Below are 20237 nucleotides of genomic sequence, written 5' to 3'. Positions count from 1 at the left end.
TTTATTTTTTATCCAATTTTTACAAATCAATACGCTAATAACATTTATAATCATGCTTTATGGCCATGCAACCCTGTAATATAAATGTCTGCTCAGCTGAAGCAGGAGGTTGTTCCCATTGATTGTGGGCTTCAAAACATAAAATATTACTTTATTTTAAGCTACTAACAACATTAGGGGGTACAAATGTAGAAAGGGTACAGAGCACAACAGGCAGATAAGACACACGTACAAACACTAAACACAAACCGCTTTACAGACCAAAAACTTTATTACATTATGCCATTTTTTCATAGTGACAATATACATTAAAATATTTTAATAGAAAATTATAGTAGGCATCCCACCTTTACAATATCCACCCCACACTGCAGTTTGTTGCATGATTCCACTCAAAATACCAATTTTTATATTAGAAATACAAAGATTTTTTTTTATTAATTTAGACATGGATATAAATCAAGCGGCAGCCAATAGGAGACAATTAAGGTTTGCTTCAATCATGGATATGCAAGTGTAGGGTATATTTGGAAAGGAAATCTTGAAATTAATATATATATACACAAGTTACTTGGAAGGTAACAGTTTGCAGCAAGTGCATGTTGTTCTGTACAAGGGACAGGTATCACAAAGACCTGACAAATAAGCACTACTACAGACTGATAAATAAAATATAAACCCAAGTAATAGACATCAAACAGAAATAAAATGGTTTGGCTGAGGACATCCACATAAGCCAACTCACTCCAAGGAATTGTTCTTTTCATTTGCTGACTACATTTCAAGGTTGGATCCCATCCTGAATATTTAGAAGAACTCTCCGACATCTGCTCTCTTGTCACGCAGTTTGCTTCTAGCCTTTGTACGAGCCTTGAATGCAGCAGAGTTGTTCATGTGCTTAAATAATCAAAGATGAAAGATGAATGCCACTTTGTACAATACGCCGATAACCATCTACAAATCCTACCTACAGATGTGCGCTTAAAGGGGTTGTACGGGTTCAGAGGTGAACCCGGACATCCCCATTTTCACCCAGGCAGCCCTGCTGTTATGAGCAGCGGAGCATTTCATGCTCCGATGCCCTCCTTTGCCCTGCAGTGAATCGCACAGAGCAGAGGCGTTTTATCAAGATCCAGTGATGTTCCGGGCTCTCCATAGGGTAAGCTAGGCTCAGATGCTCATGTCAGAGGGGCTGGAAGTGAAAATGGGGACAACCTCTTTAAGAACCACCTGTCACCAGGAACTGCATTGCACTCCGCAGGCAGCATGTTATAGAGCAGAAGGAGCTGAGCCGACATTTTCTGGGGAAAGATTCGGTATAACTTGGAATTTATACATTTATATCTGATCATGCTGAGCTCATATGCCAGCTGTCTTACCAGTGACTGACTTCTATGTATACACACACATAGGGAATGCTATCAAATTGAACTCACAAAAGGCAGGGATTTAAAATGCGCTAACTGAAAAGCTGTACTGAATCTTTTCCCATAAAAATTATCTGTTGATCTGCTCAGCTCCTTCTGCTTTGTTCTATTATAAGATATGGCAACTAAAGTACATATTCTTACCCTTTCATCGCGAGAAACCTTCATTGCTTTAAGAGTAGCTGCATCCAAGAGCAATGGGGGACCAAGCTCAAAAATGCTACGCAGAAATCCATTTGTCTATGTATAGAAAAAAAAAAACACATTTAAGAGACATCATATATCTAAAGTATAAGGATATGAGACCATAAGTATACATAAATAAAAAAAAAAAGCTCAGCTTGGATTATTAATGCACTGAATTAGAGTATAAGGGTATGTTCACATGGAGGGTTAGTCAGCCAGAAAATCCAGAGGAATATGCGCCCGACAGCTGCATTTCTGGCACAATTTTGCACTCTGCCCTTAGATCTAGCCCCCCTTCAAGGTGGTGATTTACGAGGAAATTTGAGCATGAAAAAGAACAGGAACAGAAAAAAGGTGGATTACATGCAGATTTGGCACAGAAATCCACTAAGGGAACAAGTCCTAAGAAATCCTGCATGTAATTTCTGAAGTGCTTGGTTTGTTGGGTCCATCTGGATTCTTCAGTAAACTCTGAGACAGACCTATATAGACAACCCATTTTAAAGGCCTGCTTTAAGGGAGACCCCACATTCCCTAAACTCATAAGCCAGATTTTAATCAATGTGATACTTCATTTCACCTGGCAGCAGCTGTAAAATGACATGGCATTCACAATGTAGATGACCTAGTGAAAACTAATTATTAGGTCTCAGCAGTGGAAACTACCCATGTTTATGTTCCCTTATAAGTACTCAAATCAGTAGTACATGCGACTACATGACACTACGGCTACTTTGTCTAAGGCAGTCTTTGTCCGGCCGCCTCTCTGCAGGTTTGCGGCCGAATCTACTGCCTATCCCCGTTATAGTGAATGGGGCCAGAGCAGACTTCCTCTGGCGCACACGGGCTAACGTTAGCACGGATGCGGCAGGCTGTTTCCCTGCCGGACCCCGCTAATGTGAAAGTAGCCTTATCACCAATAGATTACAAAGTGGCAACTTCCTCTCTAAACCTGTGTAGCATTATTTTTCCCCTTCTCTGCCTGCAGGTTAATATTAATGTTCAGTAACTGCCTGTGTGAGTAATGATAAAGGGCGAAATTTCCTCAAAAACACTACATAAAATATATATTCTAAACTCACCATCAGATGAAACTGCATCCCAGAGCCAAACAGTTCCTTGAACACTCCATACGTTAGTCTCTTCACCCAGCAGTCGAGGTGCATGCGTTCTCTACCAAACCGAATCGCCTCTGGTTGGAATTCTCCATCCTATGTGCAGTGAGATAACAGAAATGCTGACAACTGAACTGAAAGCCTTCAAGCAGAGTGGATTACGACGTTACAAACCTCGACCGCTCTAAGGACATCCCGAAAAACCGATCGCTGTTTCCTTCGGTCTACTTTAGCTCTGTGCTTGTGGCAGTCAGTGGCCAAAGCTTTCAAAGTTTCAGTTAAGGGTTCAAGATCTTCATAGTAAAAGTCCTAAATTAAATAGCGCAAGTGAGAACACAGAGAAAGTTGCAGTACAATTAACCAAATTTCTAATATTTCTAAAAGTCATAGCTGTAAAAAATTACAACCCAATGAAAGAAGTACATTTTAAGTTATGTGCCTTTAAAAATTTACAAGCAGGACCTTCTAGATGATATATTAACCTTTATTATAGAATATGTACACTTTTGCATCACTAGTAAGAGATACAGTAACTTTGCAATGTATAATTTCAAGGGTCTCTAAGCGAGCCACACAAATATGTGCATTTCATTAGGAACCACTAAATGATAAAGGTTCTGCACATTAATGCATAATTATGTACATGTATGGCATTATGCGCCCGCATTTGTATGAAGTGGGCTGCTGCAGTGAGCCTGCTCCATACGTTGCGGGATAATACAGCCGGCACCTGGCCGCAATGACAGGGATTGTCATTTAACCCCTCAGACCAGTTTCCATGACAGCCTGGGGCCTGCTGAGGTTTCCCAGTGCTGTCATGGTAACCTCTCTGCTAAGCTGTGTACGAGGCTCAGCTCGGCAAGGGGCGTGGCAAAGTCCTATTCACCCTAATAGATCTCTATTAGGGTGAACAGGACAAGGGATCAAAAGATCCCAGGTTCTAGCCCCTAAAGGAGGGTAGTAGTTAAAGTTTAATAGTTATTAATTAAAAAGTGAAAAAAAAAAGAAAAAAAAAAGTAAAAAAACCAAAATATTAAAGTTTAATCACCTGCCATTCCCAATTCTGTGTGTATATATATATATATATATATATATATATATATATATATATATATATATATATATATATATATATAAAAATAATAATCGGTATCGCCACGGCCAAAACTGTCTGAACCATTAAAATATTTTAAAAAAATCCTGTCTGGGGAACTCCATAACGAAAAAAAACAAAAACAGAATTTGCTATTTTTTGTCACCTTGTTTCCCCCCCCCCCCAAATAAATAGAACAGTGATCAAAAAGCCGCACATACTACAAAAAAATGGTACCCAAAAAAACAAGTTCATTCTACAGAAATCTCTCATACAGCTCTGCAGGCTGAAATATAAAAAAATGACAGAAGATGGCGATGTAAACAAAAATGATTTTTTTCAAAGAAATTAACGTAAATCAACCAAAATACAAACTATACAATTTTATCACCACAACCGTATTGATCGGCTGAATAAATACATGTCATTTTTAGAGTACAGTGAACGTCGTGATGTCAATCTCAAAAACCTTGGCAGAATTGTGTTTTTTTACTTTATTTTACCCAACAAATTTTTATTTATTTTTTTCATTTTCCAACACAAGAAATAGTAAATTAAATAGTGCCATTACAAAATGCATCATGTCCCACAAAAAATAAGTTCTCATAAGAGCATGTGAACTAAAAAATGAAAGTTATTGCTACTGGAATGTGGGAAGGAAAAATCAAACATGAAAATAGGCCGGGTCTTAAAGGGGCTAAAGAGATTTTCCATGGTAAATGATAGTGTAGCGTCTTGCTGGGTCAATGCAGTATTAAAGTGAATTGAAGCCGAGCTGCAGGAACCCAGCACTGGCATAAGACTTTGGATTCCGATCAAAGGCTGCATTGAACAACCAGGCATCACCCCCTCCCCCCCCCCCCCCCACCCCACAGTTCTGATACTGATGATCTATCCTAAGGGTAGATATCATTAACCCAGAAAACCCCTTTAATTGTATCCCAGTAATATGCCATGTTCTATGCCCATCCCTCTGACCACTACATAAGGTTTCTTCCACGAGTGCTGTCCATTTTGGTCAATGCTGATGTGCTTTGCATGGAGCTCATCTGGCATTCTTCTGATAGAACACAACCAGTTAGTGCTGTTAGGAAAACAGTCCACCGAGCACAAACTGTTCACGACTACAAAAAGAAAAAAAGACTAAGGACAATTTAGGTCAGTTTCAATATGAAAAACAGGAATCGCTGTCTAGTTCAGCAGAAACAAATGTATCGAATGTATTTCTTCTTATAAATAAGTTATTAAAATGCAATCACATGCAGCTTTATGTAACACTTTAGCTGTCTACAACAGTGCTGGAAACAAGTGGCGAGTAGAAATTCAAGAGAAGACGTATGTACTCACAGCATCTGCTTCCCGGGCTAGTTCAAACAAGAGAGCCAGCGTCTCCCCGGCTGCGATTCTCATGTTCACGTCATCGCAGGATAACAGATGTGGAAGTTTATGCAGATGTCTATTAAAAAAAATTTAAAAGAGTTCAGCTTGCCACGTGGATGAACACGTAGAGCTATGCATGCTCAGTTCACATGTCAGGGATCCCTTTGATGGTTCTAAACCAAATGCAATCATTTCACAGGAGGAACTGGACTACATACAGCTCTATTCTGTGAAGACTACGGACACCACAACAAACCCCACTAAGTAATAGGGTCTGCTGGCACTACCATGTGAATATGGCTTAACTTAGAAGTAGCATGCATAGATCTCCTCACAAGATAAAATGTACAGTTAGGGTGCAGTCATTAACCAGACAATGCCAGCTTTCTCTGTGCCAGACGAACCATGGACAAGGGTGAAGCTGTTTTCGCAATACAGCACCCATGTTTTTCTAATCCTGGACAACCCCTTTAACTACAAGTGCCATCCTGACTGGCCTAATTCTAATGCATCAATTATGTCAAGGCGTACAGAAACCTGAGACCACTGAGAAATTTAGGGGTTGTCCAGGTTCAGAGCTGAACCCAAACATATCCCCCCTATCTTCATCCCTCCAGCCCCCCTGATATGAGCATCAGAGCATTTCAAGCTCCAATTCTCTGCTTTGCCCTGCGCTGAATCACGCAGGGCAAAGGCTTTTTTTGAGATCCGGTGACGTACCAGCACTAATGGCCGGGCAGTGTAATATAAACAAAAAAGCCCTGGCCCTGGGCTACATGATGCTCCTATCAGGGGGGCCGGAGGGGTCACCACAATGGGGATATGTCTGGGTTCTGAACCCCTTTAAAGGGGATGTCCTATGACAACAACTTATCCCCTATCCACAGGATGTCTGGTCGGCAGGGGACTATGTTCCCGTTTGAATGGAACGCCAGACATGCACACACACACTGCCGATCCATTCAACATTGTGAGGCCACCAGATACAGCCAAAGTGCTTGTACTCTGCTATATCTGGCAGTCTTATAAAGTTGAATGGTGTTGCAGATACGAATGTCTGCCACTCCATTCAAACAGGGAACACGAGCCTGCTTATTGTGATTGGCAGAGGCTTTAGTGGTCAAACCACCACTAACCAGGCACTTATCCACTAGCCTGTGGATTAGGAACAAACTGTTGCACTTATAAGCTTACAGCCATAGTTGGTTGTAGTAGTATGCCTAAGGTATTAAGGGTTGGTCTCAGAAAAATCTGATGACAAGTGTGCTTCTATAACTGCCTCTTAGCAGGCAGTCAGTCTTTGTTGTGGCTAGCTATAGAAGGCTAGCTTCATATATGTGTGGCTAGATAGCTGGATAAAACAACTTGCCATGCACCAAGTGTCACAGGATGTTGTTGCAAGTCTACTCACATGTCAATCTTTTTCTTCACTTCACTGCTATGACAAATGGTCAGCAGGAGAGCCCATGACAGCAGAGCCTGGATGTGAAGAGCTGTAGCGCTATCACTTCCACCTTCTGAGTGATACTGCTTGGTGAAGAGATTTTCCATGCACTCAATTGTCATGTATAAATCCTAAGAAGAAGAATTTTAATAGAATTTTGTGGTTTGTTTTAAATTAAGGTTATGTATAATTTCAGGTAAAAGTATAATTACAGTCTTACCTCAATGTCATCCGTAGCAATGAAGCAGCAGAGGCCCAAATAACTTGCACACTATTAAAAAACAAAAAAAACACTTTTTAATAAGTCAATCAGTAAAACCGGTCTTTAATATGTCAATTTTCAGGATTTCTTATTGCACAGAACCATGTCAACAGTCAAGCCTTTGTGAACCCGTACACCACCAACAGGGCATTCATCCTAATAGGGTTGTTTCGGGTATCCAACTTTCGATACCCAATCGATACTTTTAGCCCAGTATCGATACGATACCGGGATTTGTCTCATCGATACTGCACAGCCCAGTATCCGAGAATATGGATCACGCTGCTCTCAGCAGCACAGGGAAGAAGGAAGCAGTCTCTCCCTCCCCCTGTGCTGCTGCCACCAATGAGAGCGCAGAGGAGCTGTGGCCACTGCGCCAATGATAACCAACGTTTAATATACAAGTACAGGCGGCGGCAGAAACACATTGCCGGCACCCTGCCTCTCACAGGGCGTTGCGATACGCGGCAATTAACCCATGAGGTCCCACACCCGAGGGGTTAACTGCCGCTGATCGCAGCGCTCTGTCAGAGGTCGGGTGCCGGCAATGTGTTTCTGCCGTCGGCTGTACTTGTATATTAAACGTTAATTACCATTGGTGGCGCAGTGCGCGCCCCCCCCAGTCATTAAAAACATTGGTATCGCGTGGTATCTAGTATCGCAATACTTTTTTATGGTATCAAAACAATCAACAGACTACTAATGCCTCGTTCACACTTCAGTTTTTTCCCATCTGCGACTGAGACAAAACCAGGGGCGGCTCTAACAGAACAGGGGCAGACCTTTCCCTTATACCTTATGTCTGTGCAGCTCCACTGAACACCATAACCCTGAACACATACTTTTCCCTACAAAACCTTAACTCCTGACTGTTACATGGCAACTTGTAACTCTGATGTAAGACTGTACTACTGGTAATGAATGTGGTCACACTGCAACCGGAAAATAGTTGCAACATGTTGGCAGCACATTTGCCATCTTCATATCACAAGGACTAGCCTAAACCTACGCTCTGCTCTCTAGGCTGTTACAGAACACCCCTCAATATGAAGACTGCGGAACGTCATGCTGCTCTACTGCCCAGTCCTCCAGTTAATTAGGCTACTTTCACACTCACGTTTTGGCTTTCAGTTTGTAAGATCTGTTCAGGGCTCTCATAAACCGTCCAAAACTGATCAGTTTGCATGCTAATGCATTCTGAATGGAAAAAGATCCGCTCAGAATGCAGTTTGGTCTCCATTCTGCTTTGGAGGCGGACACCAAAACACTGTGCCCCACTACTGCTCCATATGCTAATTACTATCGGAGCGATGGGGAGGAGACATCAGCTTCTCAAGTGGGCGTTCCTTCTCCCTGGCTGTAGCGCTGTCCAATCGCAGGGCAGGGAGAAGGAACACCCACTAGAGAAGCTGATAGTCTTCTCTAGTTGCTCCGATAGTAATTAGCCTATGGAGCAGGAGACTAATGGGGCACAGCGGGCGAACGGAGCAGTGCCCAGGAATAATAGTAAGTGCTGGGACATCTCTGGGTGTCGCTCTGTGTAGCCTGCTACTTAAAGTCCAGACCCAAAAGTCCCATCATTGGTGGCGCAGTGCACCCTCCCCTCCTCCGCCCCTCTCTACCCATTGGTGGCAGCGGCAGCACAGGGGGAGGGAGACACAGCTTCCTTCTCCCCTGTGCCGCTGAGGGAACATGAGCGCGCTGACAGCAGCGCGCTCATGTTCTGTGATACTAGACTGCGCAGCCCAGTATCGGAAAAATGAAAATCCTGATATCTTATCGATACCGGGACAAAAATATTGATTGGGTATCGAAATTTCGATACCCGCAACAACCCTAGAATATATACATTGCACATGGCTCTCCAGCTGGTCCTCTGTGCTGTTAATGTCACATAACAGTGGTGCCATTTCATTTATAGTGAAGTTGGGTCTAATGACCCAAACAGCATCTCAAAAATTCTCTGATGCCGTTTATTTGGGTCATGAAAACCAGTTTGGCCGGGATTTCCAGCCATAATACGCACAGTAAGATGCAACAGCATTGCCAATACAGCTGTCTGAATGCGGCTTTAGTAAGGCAAGGACAAAGGTCCCTCAAGGTACATTATTAACTGGACCAAGGACGGCAGGTGAAAGTTTAAAATGTTGTAACCTGAGACTATACCTGGAAAACTCCAACAGACCCAAAAATACACCTTACATATAACAGAATAATGTCCTGGGAGGAGCTGTTAGAACATTTTATCTGAAGAGGAGCTTCCAGTGTCCTGTACAGTATACACAGCATCAGCTCATGGCACACGTAAAGTGCAGTACACGTCATACACAACTGTAGTGTAAAGAGGCATCCACGAGCCAGTCAGGGCATGCACCGCCAGCTAGTACTTGTTTCATACAATCACGAGTGCCACAGATCAGCAATATCTGCCATTTTATGTGGTTTCCATCTACATTTTCCCAGGAAAGATCAGTATGTAGAAAATGTAGAATTAATAGATCTTACCCTTCTGGGTCCTTTTACAGATTACCAAAAACAAGTGTTTATTCCCAATCTGCCCATGTAAACGTGCCTGTAATCACCCAAAGAACAAGCAAACGCTCATGCATTGGGTGAAGTAATAGTTTATTCTGACACTGAAAGCATCGTTTCCGGGCAGGAGATTGTGCTGTGCAAACACTGATCTCCTGTCAAAAAACAATGCAGCTTTATGAGGACAAGCGACTGCAGCAACCACCACTTGTCCCCAGAGAGTGGAGGTGACTGCTGCATGTAAACGTAGCACACACTTCTGATGAGCAGGAAGGAGCAGTTCCCACAGCTATGTACGGCTGTGCCTGATTTGCTGTAGGGATTCTGCAGCATGAATCCGTAGAAAATTAAAATAAAAGTATATTGGGAGGGGGGCAAAAAATTGCAGTGGATAGTCACCATGAAATTCACACCTTCAATGTATAGGGGAGAAAGTTGCAGTGAAATAATCTTTATGTGCTGATTTTACTGTAAAAATCTAAAGAGTATTGAAAAAATAATGCTAAAATCCTGCTGTTTTCTCACTGGCCACTAGGCCTAAAGATCAAGACTCAAGCCCACAGTCCGAGAAGATATAAGTGAGGGACAAACATGTGGAGTCTGTGGGTAGAAATACATGGAGGCAAAAACAATAATAAATTACTAATAGGAGTTTATTATAAACCACCTAATATACCAGAGTCCACCGAAAATCTACTACTAAACGAGATAGACGAGGCGGCAAATCAAAATGAGGTGGTTATTATGGGGGACTTCAACTACCCCGATATAGACTGGGAAACAAACCTGTATATCTCAAAGGAAACAGGTTCTTGGCAATAACCAAAGACAATTACCTTTCCCAACTAGTTCAGGACCCGACTAGAGGGACGGCCATACTGGACTTGGTATTAACCAATAGACCTGACAGAACAACATATGTGTAGGGTGGGGAAAACCTGGGAAATAGTGACCATAAAGTAATACCCTTCCAATTACAGTGCTGCCCATAAATATTCATACCCCTGGCAAATTTGGACTTTGTTACTTTTATTCAACCAGCAAGTAATTTTTTGACAGGAAATGACATGACATAGGTGTCTCCCAAAAGATAATAAGACGATGTACAAGAGGCATTGTGGTAAAAAAACATTTCTCAGCTTTTATTTACATTTGAGCAAAAAATACAAGATGTTCCGCACTGTAGAAAATCTCAGAGGACGTGGTCGGAAGCCAAAAGTGTCACCTGTGCTGGCCAGGAGGATAGTTAGAGAGGTGAAAAAGAATCCAAGGCCATCCTGGTGAATCTGGGCTCTGTTGGTGGCAATGTCTCAAGGTAGACAATCCAACGGACACTGCATACTGCAGACTGCTGGGAGACCAAGGAGGACGCCACTTCTCCAGATAAGGCACACAAAAGCTTGCTTGGCCTTTGCAAAAGCTCATCTGGACAAAGACGACGACTTCTGGTCTTGTGTTATGGTCAGATGAAACAAAAATTGAATTGTTTGGTCACAATGATGTTTCCTTCATTTGGCGTAAAAAAGGAGAAGCTTTCAACCCAAAGAACACCATCCCCACTGTCAAACATTGTGGTGGGAACCTAATGCTTTGGGGGTGTTTTTTCAGCCAATGGACCAGGGAACCTAATCACAGTCAACGGCACCATGAAAAAAGAGCAATACATGAGGATTCTCAACGACAACATTAGGCAGTCTGCAGAGAAACTTGGCCTTGGGCACCAGTGGACATTTCAGCATGACAATGACCCAAGACACACAGCAAAAGTGGTGAAGAAATGGTTAGCAGACATTAACGTTTTGGAGTGGCCCAGCCAGACTCCAGACTTGAATCCAATTGAGAATCTGTGGAGGGAGCTAAAGATCAGGGTGATGGCAAGAAGACCCTCCAACCTGAAAGATTTGGAGCTCATTGCTAAAGATGAATGGGCAAAAATACCTGTGGAGACATGCAAAAAGCTGGTCTGCAATTATAGGAAGCGTTTGATTGCTGTAATAACCAATAAAGGCTTTTCTATTGATTATTGAGAAGGGTATGAATAATTTTGGACTGGACACTTTTTGCTCAAATGTAAATAAAAGCTGAGAAATTGTTTTTTTCCACAATAATGCCTCTTGTACATAGTCTTATTATCTTTTGGGAGACACCTATGTTTGCTGGTTGAATAAAAGTAACTAAGTAAAAATTTGAGGGGTATGAATAATTATGAGCAGCACTGTATCTTTCAAACAAGCATTTCTACAGGGAGGAACAATACCACCAAACTGCAAAAAAACTAAATTTAGCTAACTAAGAGGCCATAGGCCTAACTAACTGGGACAAAGTCCTAAAAAATTAAAATACAGCCACAAAATGGGATATGTTTAAAACCATCCTAAAATCTAATTGTGAGAGGTACATACCGTATGGGAATAAAAGGTTAAGGAACCAAGTGGGCTTTGTTCGAGACCGACAGGGCGGAGATAATACAAGGCGCACCATTGATTTAATTGATATCACAAATAAGCGCAGAGACTCTGCGTTGTTGCCAAGTCTTGACGCAGAGAAAGCGTTTGATCGCTTAGGGTGGCCTTTTATGTTCTCTACCATGGAGGCTTTTGGTCTGAAAGGCCCTTTCCTTACAGCCCTCCATGTTTTATATGCCCAACCTACAGCGATAGTGAAAATGAAGCATGCTCATTCTTTGCCTTTTCCTATAAAAAATGGTACGCGACAGGGATGTCCACTGTCCCCCCTGCTCTTCGTTCTATGCATAGAACCCCTAGCGGCGGCCATTAGGTCTCATCCTGATATTCATGGGATTAAAGTGAATGCAGTAGAATTCAAACTTTCACTATTCGCAGATGATATCCTGCTAACATTAACTGACTTGCATATTTCGCTTCCCAACCTCTTTAAATTACTAGAGACTTATGGTAGATTGTCCGGTTATAAAATTAATACCACAAAAACTGAGGCTCTCCCTCTTAACCTAGCCCCTGATATTTTGACCACCTTAAAATCCAGCTTTAATTTTCATTGGACGGGAACGTCCTTGAGGTATTTGGGGGTCAACTTAACCCCTACTTATTCCTCGTTGTACGCTCAAAATTTTCCATCTATGTTCCGAGAACTCAAGGCCTTACTGATTAAATGGATGCCTTTTCCCATTTCCCTCTTGGGCCGTATAGCATCAGTTAAGATGAATATTTTGCCTAAATTACTGTATTTGTTTGAAACTCTCCCAATTCCTGTCCCTGAGAAGGAGCTGCGTGATTTTCAGTCATCCATATTCAGGTTCATCTGGAATGGAAAGAGGCATCGCATAGCTTGCTCAATTTTAATGTCACCCAAAACTCAAGGTGGATTAGCAGTTCCAAATATTAAAAAATATTACTGGGCTACACACCTTAGAAGATTGCCAGCCTGGTCCAATATGTACGCGTACTCCAGATAGATGGAAATAGAGAAGTTGTGGATAGCCCCTGTACATCCGAACTCACTCATTTGGTACTCCCTACAACCCTCACTTAGACCTGAACTACTGGGCCCTATGTCTTTTACATGTAACATATGGTTGAGATGTAACAGACTGTTTTCACTTGCATCGGAAAAATCTTCTATGGTCTCCTTTCTGTATAACCCACTATTTAAGTTGGGAATGAGCACAGCTTTTCTTAAAACATGGTTTCCCAGGAAGTTGTTCAGATTTGCGGATGTTGTAAACTATAGGACTCTGGGCTTGTTCTCATTTGACGAGGTACGTTCCTTGCATCAATTACCGGAGTCTTATGGGTATCAATATGTGCAGATTTGCCATTTTTTTTCGGACCTCTTTCACTCAACGAAGGTGTCAACCCCCACGCCGTTTGAGAAACTTTGTAAATTGACTGTTACAACGAAGGGTCTCATTTCAGACATTTATCTTATCCTATCATCCTCCTCTGTCACTCACTCCTACATGTCTAAATGGGAAGTAATTCTAGGTCATCCTATAACGTATGCAGAATGGAAACAGATATGGGAACGAGCAGCGAAGTCGTCCTCATGTATCACATATAGGGAAAACACATATAAAGTGCTTATGTTTTGGCATCATACCCCACAGCTATTAAAACACTTTAGCCAAGATATCTCTGATAGATGTTGGAGGTGTATGATAGGTGAGGGGACCCACCTTCACATTTTCTGGGAATGTCCTGTGATTGTGCCCTTTTGGAGAATAGTGGAGTCTGTCTTTTTTCAACTCCTCGCAATTCGTTTCCCTTTTACACCTTTTTTTTACTTATTGAATATGCCAAAAATGTCATTAAAAAAACAATTTCTCCTATTAGTCCTTCAGGTGTTAACGACGGCCAGACGCCTAATTGCGAGGTTTTGGTTGAGGGCAGACGCGCCTACCCGAATGGACCTCATACATAGTGTAAGGGAAGTTAGGAAAATGGAATACTTAACTGCATGTATTACTAACTCAGTCGATAGATTTACAAAGATCTGGCAAACATGGGATGACGCTTTTGATCACTTACAATAAAAGACCTTTGATTACCAGTTAGATTATTATTTTTCCCCCTTCCTCTAATTTCCCCCATGTGTCGTGTCATTGTAATTGTCTTATGTCCTTTTGTGGTTTCAGCCCTTAGTGCGTTTATTGGCCTCAGATGCAAAATGTATGTTTGGTATACTAATGTACATTTGTTGATATTGACGTTATGCAACATAATATTGTACCTGTATTGCCTCTTACGATTGTGCAATGAGACAATGTACCTGTACTATTTTTTCATTGATAAAAAAATCAATAAAATAAACAATTTAAAAAAAAAAAGGTTAAGGAACAAAAAGAAACCAATGTGGATAAATAGAAATGTAAAGAAAGCAAAAAATGACAAAAAAGCATTTAAATCACTAAAACAGGAGGGTAGCGAGGAAGCACTGAAAAACTAAAAAGGAAAAAAATAGAATATGTAAAAAAACAAATAAAAGCGGCCAAACTAGAGACCGAGAGATTAATTGCAAAAGAGCAAAACTAACCCTAAAATGTTCTTCAATTATATAAATGGTAAAAAGTATAAATCTGAAGGTGTCGGCCCCTTACAGAGTGATGAGTGGAGAGTTGCAGAGAACGACGAGGAGAAAAGCAAAGATAAAAAAAAAAAAAAATTCCACTGTATTCACTGAGGAAAATAAACTGTCAGATGAAATGCAGACTGTAAAAGTAAATTCCCCATTAAAAGTGCCCTGTCTAACACAGGAAGAAGTACAGCGGTGTCTTAAAAAGATTAAAATAGACAAATTGCCAGGACCAGATGGCATACACCCCCGTATCCTAAGAGAATTAAGTAATGACATAGCCAGACCCTTATTTCTGATATTTACAGACTCTATACTGACAGGAAATGTAGGCACATAGCAAAGGTGGTGGCAAAATTCAAAAAGGGTCCAAAAACAGAGCCTGGAAACTATAGGCCGGTAAGTATAACATCTGTCATTGGTAAACGGTTTGAAGGTTTTCTAAGAGATGGTATGTTGGAGTACCTCAGGGAATATAAGCAAACAACGCCATATCAGCATGGCTTCATGAGGGATCGGTCATGCCAAACTAATTTAATCAGTTTCTATGAGGAGGTAAGTTCTAGACTTGACCGCGGCGAATCAATGGATATCGTATATCTGGACTTCTCCAAAGCATTTCACACTGTGCTCCATAAAAGGTTAGTATATAAAATGATAATGCTCAGACTGGGAGAAAACGTCTGTATGTGGGTAAGTAACTGGCTCAGTAATAGAAAACAAAGGGTGGTTATTAATGGTACACACTCAGATTGGGTCACTGTCACTAGTGGAGTACCCCAGGGGTCAATACTGGGCCCCATCCTCTTCAATATATTTATTAATGATCTTGTAGAAGGCTTGCGCAGTAAAATATCAGTTTTTGCAGATGACCCTAAACTTTGTAAAGTAATTAACACTGAAGAGGACAATATACTGCTACAGAGGGATCTGGATAGATTGGAGGCTTGGGCAGAGAGGTGGCAGATGAGGTCCAACACTGACAAATGTAAGGTTATGCACATGGGAAGGAATAATACAAGTCACCAGTACATACTAAATGGTAAAACTATAGGTAACACTGACATGGAAAAGGACCTAGGAATTTTTGTGAACAGCAAACTAAGCTGTAGAAACCAGTGTCAGGCAGCTGCTGCCAAGGCCATTAAGATAATGGATTCCATCAAAAGGGGCATAGATGCCCGTGAGGAGAACATAGTCCTGCCACTTTACAAATCACTAGTCGGACCACACATGGAGTACTGTGTATAGTTCTGGGCTCCTGTGAACAAGGCAGACAGAGCTGGAGAGGGTTCAGAGGAGGGCAACTTAAGTAATAACTGGAATGGATAAACTACAGTACCCTAAAAGATCAGAATTAGGGTTATTTACTTTAGAAAAAAACACAACTGAGGGGAGATCTAATTACTATGTATAAATATATCAGGCGTCAGTACAGAGATCTATCCCATCATCTATTTATCCCCAGGACTGTGACGAGGGGACATCCTCTGCGTCTGGAGGAAAGAAGGTTTGTACACAAACATAGAAAAGGATTCTTTACGGTAAGAGCAGTGAGACTATGGAACTCTCTGCCTGAGGTGGTGGTGATGGCGAGTACAATAAAGGAATTCAAGAGGGGCTTGGATGTATTTCTGGAGTGTAATAATAATACAGGCTATAGCTACTAGAGATGGGTCATCATTGAACCATGGAGTTATTCTGATTTCCTGATTGGAGTCGGGAAGGAATTTTTTCCCCTTAAGTGAGAAAAATTGGCTTCTACCTCATGTTTGTTTTTTTTGCCTTCCTCTACTTGCAGGATAACAGGCCGAACTGGAGGGACAAATGTCTTGCAGCCTTATAAACTATGTTATTTCCTGTTCTTTGAGAGCAGCCACATAGGCCTTAGACAGGAGTGAACCCTATTGACCTCTATGGGAAAGTTTTCTTGACATGCTCTGTGTAGAGGTCAGGAGGGAGTAGATAAGCTGTGATATCACCTATTGTGAATGGTAGATCTATACAAATCTGTAATTCTAATTTGACTGCGATGATGCTGAAGTTACCTAAATAGAACAGAAGCCTCAACATATCAGACCTAGTGGTTCTATATTTTATTTTTAAATACAGATAGTGACATAAAAATTCTAAAGCCCTATTTAACATAAATTAAACACTGTGCACCCCCGGTCTACACCAGTTACAGGTAGATCAATTAACCGGACTGCAATACTTACAGCCTGACGAGCAGTCATGCTTGCACTCCGGTCAGAAATGATGTTCTTTAAGACTGGGGCTAGGGTTTTGAAGACTTCTTCACTTTCCATTCCGGAGCCAAGCTGACAGCACAGGAGGCAGGCAAGAGCTGCAGCCACACGCTGTTCTTCACCTTTACCTAAATCAATGCGTGCAATTATTTACTGACTGAAGTACCATCACTTGAGAAATTACTCAGGATCTTATAGTAATCCGATTACTTACCCTTTTTCAAGCAACGTTCAATACTATCTGTGAGTGTTATTCTTCTTTCTAGGATGAAGTCGTACAGTATCTTGGATGACAACCCATTCTTCAGTCCTTCAAGAGCAGCTTGTCTAGTCTTTGCACTGTAGACCAAACAAAAAAAAATTTGAAACGTTCAAGTTAAACATTAAGGGAAAGATTTATCAAACTCGTGTAAAGTATAACTGGTTTAGTTGCCCATATCAACCAATCAGGTTCCACCTTTCATTTTCCAAAGGAGCTGTGAAAAATGAAAGGTGGAATCTTATTGGTTGCTATGGGCAACTAAGCCAGTTCTACTTTAAACCAGTTTGAAAAATCTCCCCCTAAATGTGCTTTTATCCTAAGGTTTTTGGCAAAAGGAGAAATTAAAGGGGTTGCAGTCTATGGGATTCTGACATGCTACCTGTGAAGCCATGTCACATGCACAGCTTTTCAGGCAGCATGCTGTGATAGCACTGGGAGCCATTACAAGACACCGGGCTGTCATGAAAACCAATTAGAGCACTGCAATGTTGCCGCAAGGACTCCCAACTGAAGGACAGAGGGAGCCCCCTCTTTCTGTCTAACCCCACAGTTGCCACGGTCACTACTGACAGTAGTAATTGAGGGCTTAAATGACTGGCATCGGAGTCTGCTGTCTTAAAAAGGTTAGAACCTGCCCTGTATGGAGCGAGCTGTGCTTGTGAGCTCATTCCATACATCCCCTGCATGGTAATGCTGTACATGTACAACATTATGTGTTAAGGGGTAAAAACCACAGTTGAGTAATATTTTAGAGTTTAAACGCAACATTTGACCGACAAAAAAATAAAATTACTAAATACCAACATGACCCAAGTTACATCCAGTATTAGAATCTAGAGCTGCTTTCCAGCTATGACAACCTCATCACCGCTGAAGTCTGCCTGACAGCATAGCTGAAGTCCTGCCACTTTAAGGACTTCTTTCCAACATGTAAATTAACATAAGCTCCACGCAGATTGGAAACAAGCAGGTCACACAGACATTGTGAATGAAACTTTAGACTCAGTCTAACTTGGGCAGTGCTGACATTCGTAAAGAATTCTAAACGTAAAATGTTGTTTAAAAGGACCCAGTCACCTGCACTATGCAGCCCTCACTGTAGTACTTTCAGCGTGGCGGTGCCGAGTCTGATGAAGCTCACCATCCACACTCTTGATGAGTGACAAGTTTCTTGCCTAACTTATTGTTAGGGGAGGGCAGGAACAGTGAGCATCAGACTCACCCACCGTCATTACATTGTGCTGCCTTCACTGATCGCATGACCTGGACAGATTTTTATCCTATTGCCAACAGAATGACAGCAAGCAGAGATTTTGAAAAACATAATGAAGTAATGCATAAAGTGTGAAAAATAACTCAGCACTATACAAAGAACATCTGCTGGAAGTGCAACACCCCCATCATCATGTAGACAACAAGTCAGCTATTCGCTTCATTACCTTATTGCAACAATGTGAACATCCTACCTGTCTGAGGACTATAGGCTGAGAGCCAGAGAAGAGATGGCGGATCTCCTTATGCACTCACCTCTTGTCCAATGTAAGTTCTATAAGTCCCTTCAGTTTGAATTCAAAGTCTTCTTGAGCTGCTTCTTCATCGACCTCGGCTCCTGCTGGAAGGAAGCGGCTTAGACTTCATTGTGGAGTACAGAGCACAGCAGATCGGCAGGACACAAGTACTCACCATCCTCAGCACAGCTGGCAGCATCACTGTAGCTACTGCAATGACTCATGGTTTCAGCAGAAGAATCATCATCACTGAACGGCTGGATGGTTTTCTGACGGCCACCTGAAAACAAAGCAATTACATTAACCACTTTTTACCAACAGGTTAATACATGGGAAACCCTTTTGTCGAAGATGCTATATAACTGCATATAAAAGTGATCATTTGGATTTTAAGACCTTCAGTAGATTTTCATAGGGCTCTGTTCAAATCTGCATTAACTTCCATTTATAATAGGCTCCTGACATTGATGACTACAGCATCCGGCACCAGAACCAGCACTTTAAATGAAGCTGGAAGCAGAATTCCATCCAAAGTGTAGTTGCTATAATGGGTTACTACACCTCAGCCACAATTCACTTGAATGGGAGCTCAGCAGCAGTAACAGCACTACTGTGCATCCAGCGCCATTCAAAGGGCTGGTCAGTGCCCAAGACCACAGGGAACAGTTGAACGGTGGGGTGCTGGGCTTTGTACACCCACAGGTCGGATATTGATGTATGCAAATAATATCAGGCGCCTGGAAAACTCCTTTAACCTCCTAACAAGTCATATTAAGGGTCCATTCACACGTCCGGGTCTGGATCCACTTCGCAATTACAGTGCCCGGTCCACATCCGCATCTGCACTTCCGTTCCGCAAAATATAGAACATGTCCTATTCTTGTCCGCAATAGCAGACAAGAATAGGCATTTTCTATTATAGTGCCGGCCATGTGCACATAGCCTGTGCTGCAGTAAATCTTGTTGACGCACAACTCAGGGGACAATTGCATTCTTAACCCCTTAGTGACAAAATTTTAGCCTTAACCCCTTAAGGACACATGACATACCGGGTACGGCATGTTTTCTGAGTCCTTAAGGACACATGACGTACCGGTACGTCATGTGTTGTTCCGATCACTGCCGCCCGGCCGGCTGTGATCGGAACAAGGTGCCTGCTCAAATCAAGTGCCTGCTAAATGCGCGGGGGGGGGGGGGGGGCCCCCATGTCCGCGATCGCAACAAACCGCAGGTCAATTCAGACCTGCAGTTTGTTGCGATTTCTGCAGTTTCTGATCCCCGCGGTCCCTGACCGCGGCGATCAGAAACTTTAGTGTGGCGAAAATATATATTTATCACCCCCCCTGCACCTCTGAATGATTTTAGCCTGGTGGGAGGTGCAGGGGGGGGGGGGGGGTTGCGGGCGGTGCGGCAGGCGGGATCGCGATCCCCCCGCTCGCCTCCCATTGAATAATCGTTGCCGTCTAGTGGGACCGCTGTATGGAAAAGGTTAACAGCTCAGGGAGCTCGCTCCCTCCCCGATCGGGGGGCTGCTGTGCCTTTGCAGCCCCCCGATGGGAGAGAGCTCCCAGACAGCCCCCCGCCAGCCCCATCTTCACCCTTCCCCGTCTGCGAAGTTGAAGGCATAGATCTGTTCAGTGTAAGTAAAATACAGTGCAGTACCCTATATAGAGTACTGTACTGTATTATACAGACATCAGACCCACTGGATCTTCAAGAACCAAGTG

The 20237-nt window shown here is 42.3% G+C and overlaps 1 protein-coding gene across 4 annotated transcripts in view; it reads right to left on the bottom strand.

Annotated features, from left to right (window-relative positions):
* Nucleotides 1-249: 249 nt before the first annotated feature.
* IFRD1 (interferon related developmental regulator 1) overlaps nt 250-20237 on the bottom strand; it is a 40934-nt gene continuing 20946 nt past the window's right edge. For 2 of the 4 annotated variants that reach the window (XM_040411081.1, XM_040411098.1), the window contains exons 2-12: nt 18686-18790; nt 18530-18611; nt 16955-17079; nt 16711-16868; nt 6866-6916; nt 6613-6776; nt 5169-5277; nt 2903-3037; nt 2696-2824; nt 1572-1667; nt 250-897 (exon numbers count right to left, since the gene is read on the bottom strand). In XM_040411081.1, the coding sequence (XP_040267015.1) occupies nt 808-897; nt 1572-1667; nt 2696-2824; nt 2903-3037; nt 5169-5277; nt 6613-6776; nt 6866-6916; nt 16711-16868; nt 16955-17079; nt 18530-18611; nt 18686-18790 (1244 nt within the window). In that variant the 3' untranslated portion in view covers nt 250-807. Of the gene's footprint in view, nt 898-1571; nt 1668-2695; nt 2825-2902; nt 3038-5168; nt 5278-6612; nt 6777-6865; nt 6917-16710; nt 16869-16954; nt 17080-18529; nt 18615-18685; nt 18791-20237 lie in introns of all 4 variants that reach the window. The other 2 variants (XM_040411074.1, XM_040411089.1) reach the window with 1 other exon arrangement.

Source organism: Bufo bufo, chromosome 1 (genome assembly GCF_905171765.1).
Source record: "Bufo bufo chromosome 1, aBufBuf1.1, whole genome shotgun sequence".
Classification (NCBI taxonomy): domain Eukaryota; kingdom Metazoa; phylum Chordata; class Amphibia; order Anura; family Bufonidae; genus Bufo; species Bufo bufo.
This window is presented reverse-complemented; position numbering and strand designations above follow the sequence as displayed.